Genomic DNA, 16,576 nt, shown 5'->3' on the forward strand with positions numbered 1-16,576 from the left:
CGTATCCTCCCCCCTGTTCCTCCCACGTGATAACTTCGACGAGCCGGTAGCCGGCAACTGGTGTTACCTTAGTTCTGTTATTGAACGGGACAGTATTTTCCCTCAAATGTCGAGCCTCAAAGACAAAGTTGCGCTAATTACTGGTAAGCAATTACTAAGCCCTGGATTTACGTTTGCGTGAGGTTGATGTCTCTGACGTAACTGTACTCACTTCAGGTGCTTCGTCGGGGATCGGCGAAGGGACAGCTGTCCACTTTGCTTCACTTGGCTGTTCTGTAGCACTGTGTGGTCGCAATGTCACTGCACTGGACGCCGTAGCAAAAAGGTGCTGCGAGAGTGGATTGCCCAAGGACAAGGTATGCGTGCCAAATGCAAAGTGTCTGATTATCGTGTTCACCACCGAGACACTTCGTGTACATGGTAACAGTAGCCAACGGCCAAACTCTAAAAGGCAAGAAGGGAAACGTTGTGAACGTTGCAGCATCCTTTCGTACATTTCACTTGCTCCGTTTATAAGTAATTTTGGACGAAATTTGGTTAGATAAGTGGTAGTAAAACATACGCCGGAAAATTTAGATTTCAGTGTCTTCTGCTTATTTGGCCATAGCTTGTAGGCTGTCACCTGTTGCCCTTACCTATAGGATTCCGTCATTGCTGCTATGTGTATTGAATGCACCGCTGGTAATTGATTCTGCTGCATAAATGTTCCGCACTTCAAAGCTCTACAGAAAAATTCCAGCTGAAAAGAAGTGATTGATCAGCTGCCCACATCGATAGCTGATCTCTGGTGAACTGCTGCTGAAAAGCAGACGGACATAACTGCCGTTCTATGCCCACAGGTCCTAACTGTAGTGGGAGACCTTGCCGAAGAGGAAGGCGCAAAAGCCGCTGTGAGCAAGGCTCTACAGTATTTCGGGAGACTCGACATCCTTGTAAGTGCTGGTCTTCAAACTAAACCGAAGGGCTTGTGACACTTTGACACACGCAGTGCATTACAAAAACATTTGTTTCTTTTATTTATATGTTGATTTATTTGTTGTTTATCTTATATAGTATACTATTTTGTATATATATCACTTATTTTTACTGTTTATAGTAGTTGTTTGTTTATTTATGCTTTCATCATGTGCTCACGCTGTACGTCATGCAAGCACCACAACCCAACCAGAGCAGGGTCCAGTTGAATGCATCTTCACGTTGATGTGAATAACCATATTTTACATTCACATGGAGCGAAGTGTCATAGCCCTTTTAGGTAGTGCAGCGAGGAGATGTGCAATGATTTGAGTCGTACGCCCAGGTAAATAGCGCGGGCATCCTGAAAAATGGCACCACCGAGAACACCCCACTGGATGTCTACGACCAGATTATGAACATCAACTTGCGCAGTGCCTTTCATATGATGCAGCTAGCAATTCCACACATACGCAAAACTAAAGGCAAGTGTGTGTCGGGCAGTTTCCTTGTGGTAGTCATCGAGTAAGGTACTGGAGAACGGAATAAAGGACGCTTTTTGTTAACCCTTTTTTTTTTTTTTTTTCAGGAACCATCGTAAACGTATCTAGTGTCACTGGCCTGCGTGCGGTAAGTGAGCTTTTCAACTAAACACCATTTTTAGAGGGAGTATACTGGTTTGTGCAGATGTATATGCGATTAGGTCAAGGGACTGTGCACTAGAGATGGAAAACTATCGATAGTACTATCGATAGTTGGCTATCCGAAAACTGTAGGGGAGCAGATAAATTATGATGATTATGATGAACATCATGTTTCGCTGCTTGCAGTGCATCCATCCATTACAGCTAAATGGAAAGAACTTGTGTTGCAAATCATTGTCACTGTGCAAGTGCGAAAACAGATGGGAATGAAATGATTATCGTAACACTATTGATACTATTATCAATAGCTGGCTATCGATAGTCAATTTATCAATAGGTTTGCATCACTACTGTGCACTCCTCCTAGCTTCCCCCTTGCTCGATTTATGAATCTATTTTCAAATAAGGGAAAAATGCAAGTTTGGGGTGGGCCATGTGAATTCCCACATGATCTCAGTGTGGGCAACGAAAGCAGCTAGCAACGCAGTATACTCAAGTTGCAAAGTTTTGTGCATCAGGCAAGAAATGCTCTGTGCTGTACATATTAGTCACACACAGGAAAAAGTTTCCTTGGTGGTGATGAACATTTTGGTCCCACTAAACAAGATGTGTACCCAGTCTATGCTGTCAGGCCATTGACAATTCGAGGCCAATGCCTCATCCACGAGTGAAAACACACGGAGCAAGGCATGCTCGATGGTCATTTCCTTTTGCATCAGGGAATAAAACCTGGGCTTTCATTTCCTCACAGTTTCCCGGTGTAATGGCGTACAATGTCAGCAAGGCCGGCTTGGATCAACTGACGAGAACAGCTGCACTTGGTTAGTGCTTCTTTTCTGCAAGCTTTCGCGTTATTTAGGGCATTTAGAACGAAACGCGGCTGTATGGAAGTTATTGGCGACCCGAAGAGAACTGGTACGTGGAGAGTTGGTATCCGTAGAGTGGAATGACCAACAACGGTGAATCTAGCAGACATGCTAGACCTCAAGTGAACCACACTGTACGCAGCCCCACCACCCTGACCTTATACTTTCATACCTACATACTACCTACCTACCTTTCATGCTTTGCAGAACTGGCTCCCGACGGAGTTCGCGTCAACGCTGTAAAGTACGTACCTTCCCACAGCACGTAGTACGCGAACACACACACAAGTGCACTAACTTCAAAACTTGTTCCGCATTAGCCCTGGTGTCATTGTCACGGATGTGCACAAGCGTGGCGGTATGAGTGAAGACGACTATGCCAAGGTAATCGTACCTCTGTCACACAAGTGCGTAGCCCCACGAGCATGTAATGTGTGACTTGAGCAAACGTTACACATTTCGATCGTGTCGTAAAAAAGCGTCTCTGGAGCTTCAAACTTTGCAGACCGACAGTAAATTCCCATCCCATGCATCTCCTATAACTTATACTGCCTGCAAACCTACATTCAGCTTTCAACCATTTACCGCTGAAGCGAGAAGATGCGCGCTGCCTGGAGATGAAGCGAGGACAAAACATGAGAATGTGAAGTGCATTTTAAAAAAATTTGTATAAAACGTTCCGTTTTTACGACACGATCAAAAGGTGCAACGTGTCAACTGCTCAATGGTAGTTGAAACTGAATGACAATTGAAGACTGCCTATATGGGTACAAGAAAGCAAAGTTTGCCCTCCTTTCGTTGCCCTATTGCCTCACAGTTGTAAACAATGATGCAGTTCTTGGAACACAGCAAGACAACTCATGCCCTGGGACGAGTAGGAAGAGTCAGTGAAGTGGCCAAGACCATAGCGTTTCTCGCCTCGGACGATGCCTCCTTTATCACGGGCCAGACGTTAGCAGTGGACGGTGGACGCAGTGTTATGTGTCCACGATGAAGTGAGTGAAAAAAATTATCGTGGAATGAAACGTTGAATAGGGGTGATCACACAGTTCGTACCAGGACAACTCATTTAAGTGTGGTACGAGATGTCCTTGTAACGGGAGTCATGTCACATGTGTCACATGTGCGTTCTCTGGAAAAATGTGGCCGAACAAACAAAAGTACACCTGTTGCATACAGTTCATATTTACAATGTAATGAGTTCTACAATGAGGATGCAATTTTTGAGTCGAAGCCGCAAACTTGTATTGAGATCTCCTGAAAATGCACCACAGAATTATCATCACTCGCGATGATCAACCGCGACATTGACTTACTTACCGGAACAATTTTGCGGCATGTTGATCAGCTTTCACGGACACCAGTGCAGGACAGGGCAGTCATGAGGCTGTACCGAAAATTCAGTTTTGATCACATTAGGGCGGCTTCGCCACAATGCTTGGCGTCAGAAAAATTTCCTAATGAGCATTGCTGCATTCACTGCTTTGAATCGGACAATGTCTGTAAAAGCACCCACAGCTCCACAATTGTTGTCCCCAGTCAACTTTCCCATTCCAAAACTACCAGGATGCAATTATCGAAGCCGAGGCGTTTTAATGTAGGCAACATTCGGAAGGCTAGCAAAGACTTACAAACAAACTGCTGAGCTAGCTAGATTATGCGCAGTACATATCTAGTCTTGATGCTGTTTTCATAATGACTGTGTTGCAAATACTTACACAATGCAAAAACAAACCAACTGTTCATTCGGGCACCTGCCAAGGGCTCCTGATGTAATCTTATGAACATATCGATTTTATTTTTCAGGTGCTGTAACAGCGTGCCAAGTGAACTACTGCAAACTATCGCAGTTCCCACAAACTTTTTTTTTTCTAGCAAATTTTGTAACCATTATCTTAATAAAAACAGATATACCCAGGGCTCTTTTTCATTTTTTCTACATTTATGTAGACAAATGATAACTGCTTTGTTCGAAAATCATACCGACAACAGAATGTGTCCCAGCAGGTGGTGCTGCCGGCAGCGGTACTACAGAGTACTACAACCACTGATCTCTATGTATAAAGGCTGGATCGCGCGTAGGAGAGGGGCTCGTGTGAGAGAGGTGCGGCAACCGTCCGCCATCTTGGAGGGCCCACTGACGCCGGCTGCTCCCATAGGAAACAATGGGAAGCGATTTGATTTTGAGTAGTTATTGGCTTTAAATGCTCCTCATTGCTGATTAGCACCCATCTTTCTTAGGAATCAGTGTACTGGTGTATTCCAAACATGCTTCAGCCGTGTTCCTGTAGTTTTTAATGGTAATTGCCTTCTTTTTCTTCTCCGCCGCCTGAATTCCGAATACGGGGTCGTAATGGACCATTTCCGACAATGCGTATGCGCATGCCCAGCCCTTGAGTCCGCCATTTTTGAGCGGAAAACATCGCCATGAACCCACCTGCGGGCGACTGTCATATTCATTGTGGGGAGATAATCGGTTTCAAGGTTACGCGGACGTTTGAGGTCTGGTAATGAGTACAATGCGCTTTCACCCCTCTTTCCGCATTCTTCTTCCAATCTTCTCTTGCTCCATTCCCACGCAACGTACGTGCCAGTTCGTAAAGCGTCACCATTATTGGGGGGAAAGACACGACGTTCGACATTCCACCGCCAGGGGCGACGCGAATATGGAAAAGGTCCATTGTCGTGCACAGGGCGCATACGCATGAAGGTGAATTTGTTGAATATAAAATTATAAAATTAATTATTTTTACTCAGAAAGGTTTCACGCTGTTTGTTATTGTAAGGTACTTCCGTTTTTATATTTTTTGTTTGTTTTTGGTTTGTTCGGTTTTCGTGTGGTGTTCCGCGGTTCTCCTTCGTTATTATGTGGTTTGGTATTGTACGGTTCTCGTTTGACTTTTTCTATACTCGTATCGTATTATGTTCTACGGGTGTCTCTCTGTGTGCGCTGCAATAAGACCTCGATCCTTATTCTGAACGGGGCTAGGTATTCATTAGAACTGGTAATTTATCATGGTGATATCGGAGATATCACCATGATAAATTACCCATTACCGGCGAAAGTCCAGATGTGACTTTCACACTGCCTGAAGGACTGGCGGCAACCTGAAACAAAAGCTACGATGTTACCACTGGATAAAGATCTTTACGAAGCGCTTCGTTGCTTCTCACTACTTTGTCGGTATGTTGGCGGACTGGCGCTTCTCGTCGAGGGCGCACAGGCAATTCATGTACTCTCCCACGGCTTGAATGAGCCTGACGGAACTGGGAGACCATTGGGTAAACGTAAAGTGATGCTCTGTGGACACTACAACAAGCTCACGCAGTGTGGTCATTCATTTCTCCGTCAGCAGGAGACCTGTAGCTAAAGAAGAGGTTGAAGGTCGCGTGCTCGTAGTTGGAGCGCGCAAGGCCGCAGCCTCGTGGACCCTGCCTGACAAAAAAAAATCGCTGCGCGTCTCTCCGGTAAAAATAAAAGATTGTCTCACTTGACGTATAAAGTAGAGGCATGACGCCACCTTTGCATCCAACATTAGCAATTTTCGCCTACCATGTGCGATTCTCAAGCTAATAACACAGAAAGCACTGGGCTGACAAAAATGAACTTTATACAGCACGAAAGGTCTTTCAACGTCATATCAAATGGCACTAAGCTCGATGTGCTCAGACGTTCCGTCATGAAGCAAATTGGTAACAAAGTTTCGCCTATTTGAACGTTTACGCCAAGTTTGGAATTTTTTAACATAAAACCTGTGGCCCCCAGAGTTCTGTGGGTGGTTGTCGACAGTGTCTATGGTGCAGCCTATAATCGCAAAAAAACCTCCAGTTCCTAGGCATAAAATCAGCGGTGCTAGATCCCGTCAAAGTCGGTCCAGAAGAAAGCGCGCTCAAGCAGCCTCAGGCTTTCCTCTTCTTCCTCGCGGAAACTACCCCACGCACGAGCGTCGCACGTGGTGCGATTTGCTTCGTTTTCGTTTGAGCTCTCCTCTAACATACATTTTTTTTTCTGGGCGAATTAAAAAATACGACTTTCATCCGTTGTTCGATTTAAAATGAAACTACCCAATAGTTTGGGAAAGCTAGGGCTCACCGATGGCTATTAATGGTCCTGTATGATAAATGTTTCTGGTAGTGCAGGTACGCAATGAAGTTCAAGACTATTCAAAGGAGGAGAAAAGGGATCAAACAACCGTGCACTGCACCAGCTATCCCACCTCCGACAGCACAGGGGCGGATCCAGGCCCCCCCCCCCCCCCCCCGAGACATACCTCTACCCCCCATTCCGGCAGATTTTCCTGCCGCACGGCGACCCCCACCCCCCGTCTTCTCTCTTTTTTTTAGTGCCCCCCCCCCCCCCCCGAGGATCTTTCCTGGATCCGCCCCTGCGCCAGCAGGAATTGTAGGCGAGTCGTGCCTCTGCGCCAAAACGCGGTGATAAGCCCTGCAGCCTCTCCCGAAAGGCTCGAATGCGAAGGGGGTCACTGGTCAGCTTCCACACAGCCAGGAGAAGGCTGTGGCCCACCAATGGGCGAGACACACCTTGCGGAGAAGATCCTGGAGTGGTTGGATGAGTCGAGGTTCTTCGCAAGCCCGACGCCAAAGAGAGGGGTACCATGGCTGGGACGGCCAGGTCGGGGCTACAAAGATGAGGTCCCCGCCTGTCTCGCACATTTTCCGGAGACATCGGTTTACTAGGTTGAAGGGGGGAAACGCGTAAAGTCGCGTTCCTGACCAGATCTGGGTTAAAGCATCCACCCCTGCTGCTCCTGGTCTGGTGGTCATCCACCCCTTTCCAGCTGAAATAATGTGTAACTTGGTGGTTTGACAGATCGGCGAAGAGATCTACGTTGATAGGACCACAAAGGCTATCTTCCGAAACGTGGGCACATGAAGTTTCCAACTGCTGTTGTCGAAGTGGACACGAGAGGCCCTGTCTTCCGCAGCATTCGATCGTCCGGGAATGTGTTGAGCACGCACCGTTAGGCCTCGCTTCAGGCACCACGACCACAGATGAAGGGCTACTTTGGTGAGACGGCTGGAGCGAGTGCTCCCCATTGGATTGATAGCAGCCACTGCTGCCCTGTTGTCGAGCTGCAGTAGGATGCAGTCCTGGTGGGATGCCCTCCCAAGAGCCTGGAGCCCCAAGAATGCCGCTATCAACTCCAACTCGTTTATGTGGAGCTGGGCTTGCTCGTTGGTCCACTGCTGACCAACTACCAGACCCTGAGAGTGAGCGCCCCAACTTCGAAGAGAGCTGTCTCTTGGAATGGTCTGAAGGACTGAACTCTCGCGCAAGCTGTGCCTGGGGTGGGATAGGGGGACCGTACGCCACCACCCCAAATCCTCCCTGGCTGCTGAGGAGAGTGTAACTGTGGTTTCGTAAGAGCCTATCTGTAAAGCCTGGTGCAAGAGAGACTGGAGCGACCCTGGAGATGCAGAGGAGCTGCCAGAACAGCCAAGGAAGTAGCATTCAGACAACCTGTCAGGCTCGCTAGGGTCCTCACACCTATGCTCTCTCCGAGCATGGAATCTGTCTCCTGCTTGATTGCTAATCCCCTTGTCGACGGGGAAAGCAGAGTGTCAATGGTACCGTCATGATCTCGAATCCCAAAAAGGTGAGAGTCTGAGTTGGGGTGAGATGACATTTTGTCTGATTTAGCACGAAGCCCAGATAATGTAACAGATTTACGACTGTCTGCATGGAGGACCTCAAGCGACCAGGTGATTGGTCCATGAGGAGGATGTCGTCTAAGAATATTACCACCCGAATCCCCTGAGACCTTAGATGGCCAACTACAGGTTTCATAAGCTTGGTGAACACCCGCGGTGCCGAGCAGAGGCCAAAGGGGAGAACGTTCCATTGGTAACACCTCCTCTGATGCAGGAAGCAGCGCCAACGTCTGTCTCGCCTGGCTATAGGAACTGAAAAGTAGGCATCGTTCAAGGGACTATGAAATGATTTTCTTTTTCGTTTTCTTCAGAAAGAAAATATTTTTCTGAGTCTAGAACCAAAATTTTACCTTCGTCATGCGAGGAGTTTTCTCGGGAGCGAATTTAAACAGAGTCGCGAAACGAGTACAGCTGGCGCCGCGCCGTGGCGAGCTTTTGACGCGGACCACGGCCGAGGTCCGCGACACGTCATCGTGACGTGTCGTGGTCCCGCCAGGAGCATGCGCCGTAGGATCCCGCGTATGCGTTAATTGGGAGTGGTTATCTCCATGACGCCAGCTTCCGATCGGTGGTCGCAGGTCACAGTCTGTCGCTGTCCATCCTATGGTTTTCGGTGATATACCGAGACGATGTTGGGTGGTTGGTTGCCCTAATTCACGTCAATATTCGCCGAGCATCTAGTGTCATATGCTGCTCAGTGACGAGACGGACAGCTTTTGATGCCAGGAAGCAATCGGATCGCCGGAATGGAAAGACGGCGCAGTCCCATCGACTGCCCGTGTTTGTAGCGAGCATTTCCATGATTGCGATTACGAATGAGACGCTTAAGCTCTTCAATGTACTGGTCATTATCTTATAACCATTACTCAGGTGGACTATATCCATTTGCATTCACCGGACCTGGAGTTGCATACCGAGTTATTCATTTTCTTCTCTCAAACCAGGGAGGCCCATGTGCATGGCAGCTGAAGTCTTTCACCAGGGTGACATCGCCAGAACAACCCCAGTATGTGCTCCGCCGGCCACCTCTAAATTAAAGAAACCTACACTTGATGCACTATGTCCTCATGAGTTTTGTTCCTGCTGCAACTCTGCACTTTGTTTCACGTTACCAAAAAGTAACCTTACCAACCGTTACCATATCAGTGGTGTACTGCTGTGCTCAACCAGTTCAACTTATTCTGGGCATCCTGTAAAGCCTGTGCAGCTACTTCAGCCCTTATTTGCTGGTAACACTGGTGCCAATACAGTTGTTGGATTAGCTGTGTGACAGTGTATAAAGAATACATCCTGTGTTTGCATATGCATAAAAGTTATGCATGTGTAGCATATATAATGTGTAGATGTTAGGTCCTATATATTTTAGTTATCGTACCATTTGAGCTAAATGTCGACATTTCATCTGTTTCAGCCTAGTGCCTTCATCCTTGACACACATACAAGTGTGCCCACACCCTTGGTGGAGCCTGCACAGCTGAGGGCTCTCTGTCCAGGTGGCAAATGGAATAGTTCTTTCACGAAGAAAGCAGATTTCCGCCAGAAGACCAAAAAGCAGTTTATTTGAAATAGTACCAATTACTTGTCGTTTTCGTAACTGCAAAATATAGGGCATGCTGCGTGACTACTGGGGCTTTTTGCTTCTTTTCAGTTACCTCAACTCGTGACTTCAGACGTATGTAACACATAAGGTAATATAAAGCGTATATATGTAATATAAGGTGATAATGACGCATGCGAACTGGTGTCTGGGTTGTGTCCCTCAGTCTCGGTGTTATGGATGTATTGCACAGTATTGGAAACCTGGTTGAACAACAAATGTGTTAAACAACAGACAGTTATCATAAATATATACGATGTGCAGAATACTCTTACAGAATACGCTGCAGTTGAGTTTCTGTAGGCACAGTGGGTGTTAATGCTAAATGTTCAGATTTACGACGAGCTCGACATTGAATACCTCATAAATTCTTCCGTGAAACATACTCTTCGGCAAACAACAAGTCCTTGGGAAAAGAAGGAAATACAGCCATCCTGTCTCGTCTGTAGAACAAGCAATGCAGAGTAAATCAGAATCGCTTGAAGGCGCGAAGCTGCTTTGAATAATTATAGTAATGATGACGAAGAACAGGGGGTTTAAAAAAGGTAAAACAAAACATTAGACCACCCAGTCTTTTACGACAATTCGTGCAAACAAACTGAGCAGCAAAGAGGAACATCTTCCAAATATCACAGTCGCACTTCACAACGCACTTGTTGTCACACTGCCAACATGTAAATATAACTGCAACGCCAAGCAACCACCAGACGCTTTCCACTGGTGACGGCGATACAACCAATACAACGTTGCGGCCAATCGCTAGAGGCCCACATAACGCGTCAAGCAAAAACCTCATAGCCACGGAGATGGGTGCTTGGGTTCCCTGTTGTGAACAGCCGCCGAGCAGACGATTTCATTCATTGAAAAAGTACAGCTCACATGTCATACCTGCCAGCGCAAGTGTAGCAAACGATTCACGCACAAAAAGCTGTTCATTATCGCGTGTTATCCGGACGCCTTCAGAAGAGAAACTTCAGCCCTCAGACGCGACCAGAGGCCTTGTAGGTATGACCACCAGGCGCAAACGCCGCCAATGGGCGAGCATTACTTGGCATGACGCAACACCGGTGACGTAACGGGGGCCAAAAAGAGAGCCCGTATAATTACCCGATCTGCAGGAGAAAGCGCGCGGGAGAGGAGAAATGCGGAAGAGACACTTCAAGCGCGCGCTTCTCACAGAGTGGAGCGATCTCGCCCGGAAAAATGTCTGGCACATTAGTTTCTCGGCGGGAAGAACAGTTTACAGCAAAAAAAAGAAAAAGGGATTCGGGAAATTTCATAGTCCCTTTAATGCATCGCCATTCCCGTGGCACGCGAATTTTCTCAACAACGTGAGCGAAAGCGCCACGGGTACCACACAGGAGCAGCCTATGCGCGTCGCAGCAGGGCGTGGAGCGTCGGCGCGTGGCGCAGGCTGCGAAGCGCGACCTCACTGGCAGGCTGACTAGGCTCACTGCCGGCGCGGCTTGCGGCGCAGAATCAGACCACGTGGTTATGGGTTCAGCAGTGACTGGTAGAGTGGCATGTGTGCTGCGTTTTGCTGCAAAAGGTGGTCGGTACGGCTACGAAAACGGCATCTCACTGAGGAGGAGGAGAACGAGCAGAAGAGAAAACATGACAGGACGCAGCGAGAGAAACGTGCAAGGGGGACTCCCCAGCAGAGAGAGCGACGTCCTGGCGGGCCTGTCGCAACAAACACAACGTGGTGATGAGGGACGCGACAAGCATGGAGATAAATTGTCACTTCTGGCAATTTATCTTGGCGATAATCGGAGATATCGACTTATCTTCGTGAGGATCAGTCCAAGAGCACGTGCAGCACATGACGGATAAAGGTTCCTCGGCTACGATTGCGCAAGTTCCGTCAACTGTCTCTGATGGACACACCCGCAAAGGTTATCAAAATTTCTTGCTGTGTTTCCGTTAAACACAGAAACAGGGATTGCAAAACGAAAAACGTATAAAAAATATTTAAAATGCTACTAAGACGTGGTGCTATCTACATTCGGAAATATCGTTACTCGAAGAAATCCCGAATCCTCCTCCCTGTTCATCCCACTTGATAACTTGATAACACTTCGACGAGCCGGTGACTGATGTTGTCTTAGTTTTGTTAGTGAACGGGACAGTATTTTCCCTCAAATGTCGAGTCTCAAAGACAAAGTTGCGCTAATTACTGGTAAGCAATTACTAAGCCCTGGGCTTACGTTTGCGTGAACTTGATGTCTCTGACGTACTGTACTCACTTCAGGTGCTTCGTCGGGGATCGGCGAAGGGACAGCTGTCCACTTTGCTTCACTTGGCTGTTCTGTAGCGCTCTGTGGTCGCAATGTCACTGCACTGGGGGCCGTAGCAAAAAGGTGCTGCGAGAGTGGATTGCCTAAGGACAAGGTATGCGTGCCAAATGCAAAGTGTCTGATTATCGTGTTCACCACCGAGTCACATCGTGTACATGGTAACGGTAGCCAACGGCCAAACTCTAAAAGGCAAGAAGGGAAACGTTGCAGCATCCTTTCGTACATTTCACTTGCTTCGTTTATAAATAGTTTTGGGTGAAATTTGGTTAGATAAGTGGTAGTAAAACACACGCTGGAAAATTTAGATTTCAGTGTCTTCTGCTTCAGCTTGCAGGCTGTCGCCTGTTGCCCTTACCTATAGGATTCCGTCATTGCTGCTATGTGTACTGAATGCACTGATGGTAATCGATTCTGCGGCATAAATGCTCCGCACTTCGGAGCTCTACAGAAAAATTCCAGCTGAAAAGAAGTGATTGATCAGCTGCCCACATCGATTGCTGATCTTTGGTGTACAACTGCTGAAAAGCAGACGGACATAACTGCCGTTCTATGCCCACAGGTCCTAACTGTAGTGGGAGACCTTGCCGAAGAGGAAGGCGCAAAAGCTGCCGTGAGCAAGGCTCTACAGTATTTCGGGAGACTCGACATCCTTGTAAGTGCTGGTCGTCAAACAAAACCGAAGGGCTTGTGACACTTTGACATACGCGGTGCATTACACAAACATTTGTTTGTTTTATTTGTATGTTGATTTATTTGTTGTTTATCTTATATAGTGTACTATTTTGTATATATCGCGTATTTTTACGGTTTATAGTAGTTGTTTGTTTATTTGTGCCTTCATCATGTGTTTGTGCTCATGCTGTACTTCATGCAAGCGCCACAACACAACCAGAGCAGGGTCCAGTTGAATGCATCTTCACGTCGATCTGAATAACCATATTTTGCATTAGCATGGAGTGAAGTGTCACGGCCCTTTTAGGTCGTGCACTGAGGAGATGTGCAATGATTTGCGTCATACACCCAGGTAAATAACGCGGGCATCCTGAAAAATGGCACCACCGAGAACACCCCACTGGATGTCTACGACCAGATTATGAACATCAACTTGCGCAGTGCCTTTCATATGATGCAGCTAGCAATTCCACACATACGCAAAACTGAAGGCAAGTGTGTGTCGGGCAGTTTTCTTGTGGTAGTTATCGAGTAAGGTACTGGAGAACGGAATACAGAATGCTTTTTGTGACCCCCCCCCCTTTTTTTTTTTTTTTCAGGAACTGTCGTAAACGTATCTAGTGTCGCCGGCCTGCGTGCAGTAAGTGACCTTTTCAACTAAACACCATTTTTAAAATGACTATACTGGTTTGTGCAGAGATACATGCGCTGCAATTAGGTAAAGGGACTGGACACTAGAGCATTGCACGGGCCCGGGCTTACCGGAATGCCGGGCCGGCCGGGCCGGGTCACTCCCTAAGCATATAACCCGATTGTCTGTTTGCATCTGGGAATAGAACTTGGGTCTTTCATTTCCTGGCAGTTTCCCGGTGTAATGGCGTACAACGTCAGCAAGGCCGGCTTGGATCAACTGACAAGAACAGCTGCACTTGGTTAGTGCTTCTTATCTTTGCAAGCTCTCTCGATAGGTAGGGCTGTGGGGTATTTAGAATGAAACGGTGGCTCTGGGGAAGTTGTTGGTGACCTGAAGAGTCTGAAGACTGAACATTCCACACACAACGCTTAAGCCTCACATCACGCAAAGTATCTTTCATGCTTTGCAGAACTGGCTCCCGACGGAGTTCGTGTCAATGCTGTAAAGTACGTACTTTGCCACAGTGTAGGAAATGTTTCAGGAGTGCACTGACTTCAAAACTTCCTCCGCGTTAGCCCTGGTACCATTGTCACCGAGGTGCACAAGCGTGGCGGTATGAGTGAAGACGACTATGCCAAGGTAATACCTCCGTCGCTCAAGTGCACTCTAAGAAAAAAAAGGAGTACTTTTACTCCTTTTGGGGAGTAATTGCATTGCCACAAAAAATAGTCCCTTTCGGGAGTAAATACACGGGAGTAAATGAATGTCACAGAGTGAAGACCGCATTTCACGCGCTGTTGTAAGAGTCCCAGGTACATAATTGGTGCGCATGCACGAAAATACTTTGAAGCAAACCGTCAACCGTGATATGTCGAGTGATATAAAATCTTGCGCCATACTAGGGCACAATTTGCGAAGGAAGATGCGCTAACTGTTTCGTATTCTCTGTGGCTGGAAAATTGCTACTTGGTCTGAGTTATACAGCCTTATGTCGTTCAAATTGACCAAGGGCACATATTTACGTGGACTGTTGCATTCAGGAGACCATTCGCGAAGTTTAGTGACAATTTGCAGTCCTGGGGAGTAAATGTCGGGACTAAATGTTGGGTTAGGGGACTAAAATGGGGAGTAATTGCACACTAGGGGAGTAGAAGCTGCAATTACTCCCCGTTTTATTCCTTTTTTTTTTTCTTAGAGTGTGCCTATCCCCACCGAGCATGTATACAGGGTGAATTTAGCAAATGTCGTTTCTGGCGCTTCAAACTTTGCAGACTGATAGTCGCGGTCGCCTTAAGTTTTATCCATATTTTCTTCAGATGCTCTCACTTTGTAGAAAACAAGTTAGAAGCAAAGCAAATTCCCATCTCTGCATTTCCTATGACCCATACCGCCCACAAACCGCCATGTTTTCCTCTGTCTGCATCACGTTCACACCACTACGTATTGGTGGCGCTGCCTGCATATGCAGGGGATGCAGGGTTTCGAGGCAGCGCCACCTGTACGTGGTGATGTGAACGTGAAGCAGAGAGAGGAAAACATGGCGGTTTGTGGGCGGCCATAGGAAATGCATGGTGTGAGAATTTGCTTTGTTTTTCAACTGTTTTTCTACAAAGTGATAGCAGTGATAGTGAACTTAAGGCACTGATAGAACTTAAGGCGAATGACTCTGTCTGCAAAGTTTGAAGCACCAGAAACGTCAACTTCTGTTTCTACGCGATCAAAATGTGTAACCTTTGCTAAATTCAGAAGTCAATGGTTGTTACATTGAATGATCTTTGAAACTGAATGACAATTGAAGACTACCCATATGACAGGGGTACAAGAAAGCGAACTTTCCCCTCCTTTCGTTGCCCTATTGCCTCACAGTTGTAAACAATGATGCAGTTCTTGGAACACAGCAAGACAACTAATGCCCTGGGACGAGTGGGAAGAGTCAGTGAAGTGGCCAAGTCCATAGCGTTTCTCGCCTCGGACGACGCTTCCTTTATCACGGGCCAGACATTGGCAGTGGACGGTGGACGCATCGTTACGTGTCCACGATGAGGTAGGGATTTAATGTTTGTAACCCTTTCGGCCCTGGCGTCGTCGAAATCCGGGACAGGTCAGAAAAAGTGCTTGTGTGGCACGGAAACAAAACCGAAACCATCGGAACCAACAGAGAACTTTATGTTGGGCACCCCACGCGTCGACGGCAATTTTCTTTCGTTTTCGTTAGGGTCACCTGGCGACTCTCGACATGACGTCGGGAGCGGGCGGCGGAAATAGACGCGCATTTCCGGAGTCGGGAGAGGAGAGCCATCTAGCCAAAAAAAAAAAATTGCCATGCCGGTCTTTTTCACGACGTCGGCGAGAGGTGGCGAGAACGATACACTGGCGACCAATAAGGTGACAGAGAAAGGCCACGCCTCCTGATTTTTCGTCTGCTTTGGATGACGGGATGCCACTGTGATGGGAACATGAAAATCGTGCGCGCTGACGGGGCGGCGGAAATGCGCCTCTACTTCCGCCGCCCGCTCACGACGCCGCGTCCGGCATCACCAAGTCGCCACGACGTCGTTCATACCCATGTTCATACCAGGCCAACCAGGCCCAGTTCATACCAGGACAACTCATTTAAGTGTTTTATGAGTTGTCCCTGTAACGGGAGTCATTTGCGATTTGAGTAGAGAAAACATGTGCTCTAAATTCATGACAATTCCGGTGCAATTCATAGAGAAATCGGGCTCAGTTACTCAAACTGTATTGGTCTGGTACAAATTGTGACTTAGTTGCATTTGCTGCCAAACAGATGCCTGAGTGTGGCAACCTTCAATTCGGGGTTCAGATTTGGGAAAGAATCTGTGTGAGCACATGAAAGAGGAATTTGTGCTCTCACTGTCAAAGAGCACGACAATCCAGAGAGGTCTCGAATTGGTCAAAACTTAGTATAAGCTTAGCTTAGTATACCGGAAAATAGCTAGCCTGACAGTGTCGGAGTAGTTGAACTGCACACTCCACATTTGCTTGATGTATAGGAGCATCTTCCAGTGCTCCTTCGATTTAACTTTATTTGAATCCCCGTGAGAAATTACATCATGTAACATGTGCATTCTCAGGAAAAATGTAATCCCCTGTAATGTAATGACCCTGATGTAATCTTACGAAGATATCGTATTTATTTTTCAGGTGCTGTAACAGCATGCCAAGTGAACTGCTGCAAACAATTGCAGTTCCCACAAATTTTTTCTAGGAAATCTTGT

General features: G+C 47.1%; 2 protein-coding genes across 2 annotated transcripts; both read left to right on the top strand.

Annotated features, from left to right (window-relative positions):
• The first annotated feature begins 3 nt into the window (after positions 1–3).
• Positions 4–4,383, top strand: LOC135370625 (3-oxoacyl-[acyl-carrier-protein] reductase FabG-like). Its single transcript, XM_064604407.1, has 10 exons — positions 4–143; positions 217–356; positions 840–932; positions 1,301–1,439; positions 1,544–1,584; positions 2,350–2,419; positions 2,672–2,708; positions 2,785–2,848; positions 3,300–3,459; positions 4,271–4,383. The coding sequence occupies exons 1-9, from the start codon at positions 107–109 to the stop codon at positions 3,456–3,458; spliced, it is 780 nt and encodes a 259-aa protein (XP_064460477.1). The 5' UTR covers positions 4–106; the 3' UTR covers position 3,459; positions 4,271–4,383.
• A 7,444-nt stretch (positions 4,384–11,827) lies between these two features.
• LOC135370623 (3-oxoacyl-[acyl-carrier-protein] reductase FabG-like) lies at positions 11,828–16,576 on the top strand. Its single transcript, XM_064604403.1, has 10 exons — positions 11,828–11,913; positions 11,986–12,125; positions 12,591–12,683; positions 13,056–13,194; positions 13,303–13,343; positions 13,566–13,635; positions 13,807–13,843; positions 13,913–13,976; positions 15,222–15,381; positions 16,503–16,576. The coding sequence occupies exons 1-9, from the start codon at positions 11,877–11,879 to the stop codon at positions 15,378–15,380; spliced, it is 780 nt and encodes a 259-aa protein (XP_064460473.1). The 5' UTR covers positions 11,828–11,876; the 3' UTR covers position 15,381; positions 16,503–16,576.

Source organism: Ornithodoros turicata, chromosome 10 (genome assembly GCF_037126465.1).
Source record: "Ornithodoros turicata isolate Travis chromosome 10, ASM3712646v1, whole genome shotgun sequence".
Taxonomy (NCBI): domain Eukaryota; kingdom Metazoa; phylum Arthropoda; class Arachnida; order Ixodida; family Argasidae; genus Ornithodoros; species Ornithodoros turicata.

Excerpts from the sequence above, each read along its gene's own strand:
- LOC135370625 (XM_064604407.1), top strand. The coding sequence starts at position 107 with ATGTCGAGCCTCAAAGACAAAGTTGCGCTAATTACTG. Across the intron at positions 2,709-2,784 it reads GTTCGCGTCAACGCTGTAAA|CCCTGGTGTCATTGTCACGG; the intron begins GTACGTACCTTC and ends GTTCCGCATTAG. Across the intron at positions 2,849-3,299 it reads GTGAAGACGACTATGCCAAG|TTCTTGGAACACAGCAAGAC; the intron begins GTAATCGTACCT and ends ACAATGATGCAG.
- LOC135370623 (XM_064604403.1), top strand. The coding sequence starts at position 11,877 with ATGTCGAGTCTCAAAGACAAAGTTGCGCTAATTACTG. Across the intron at positions 11,914-11,985 it reads CAAAGTTGCGCTAATTACTG|GTGCTTCGTCGGGGATCGGC; the intron begins GTAAGCAATTAC and ends TACTCACTTCAG. Across the intron at positions 13,195-13,302 it reads ACACATACGCAAAACTGAAG|GAACTGTCGTAAACGTATCT; the intron begins GCAAGTGTGTGT and ends TTTTTTTTTCAG.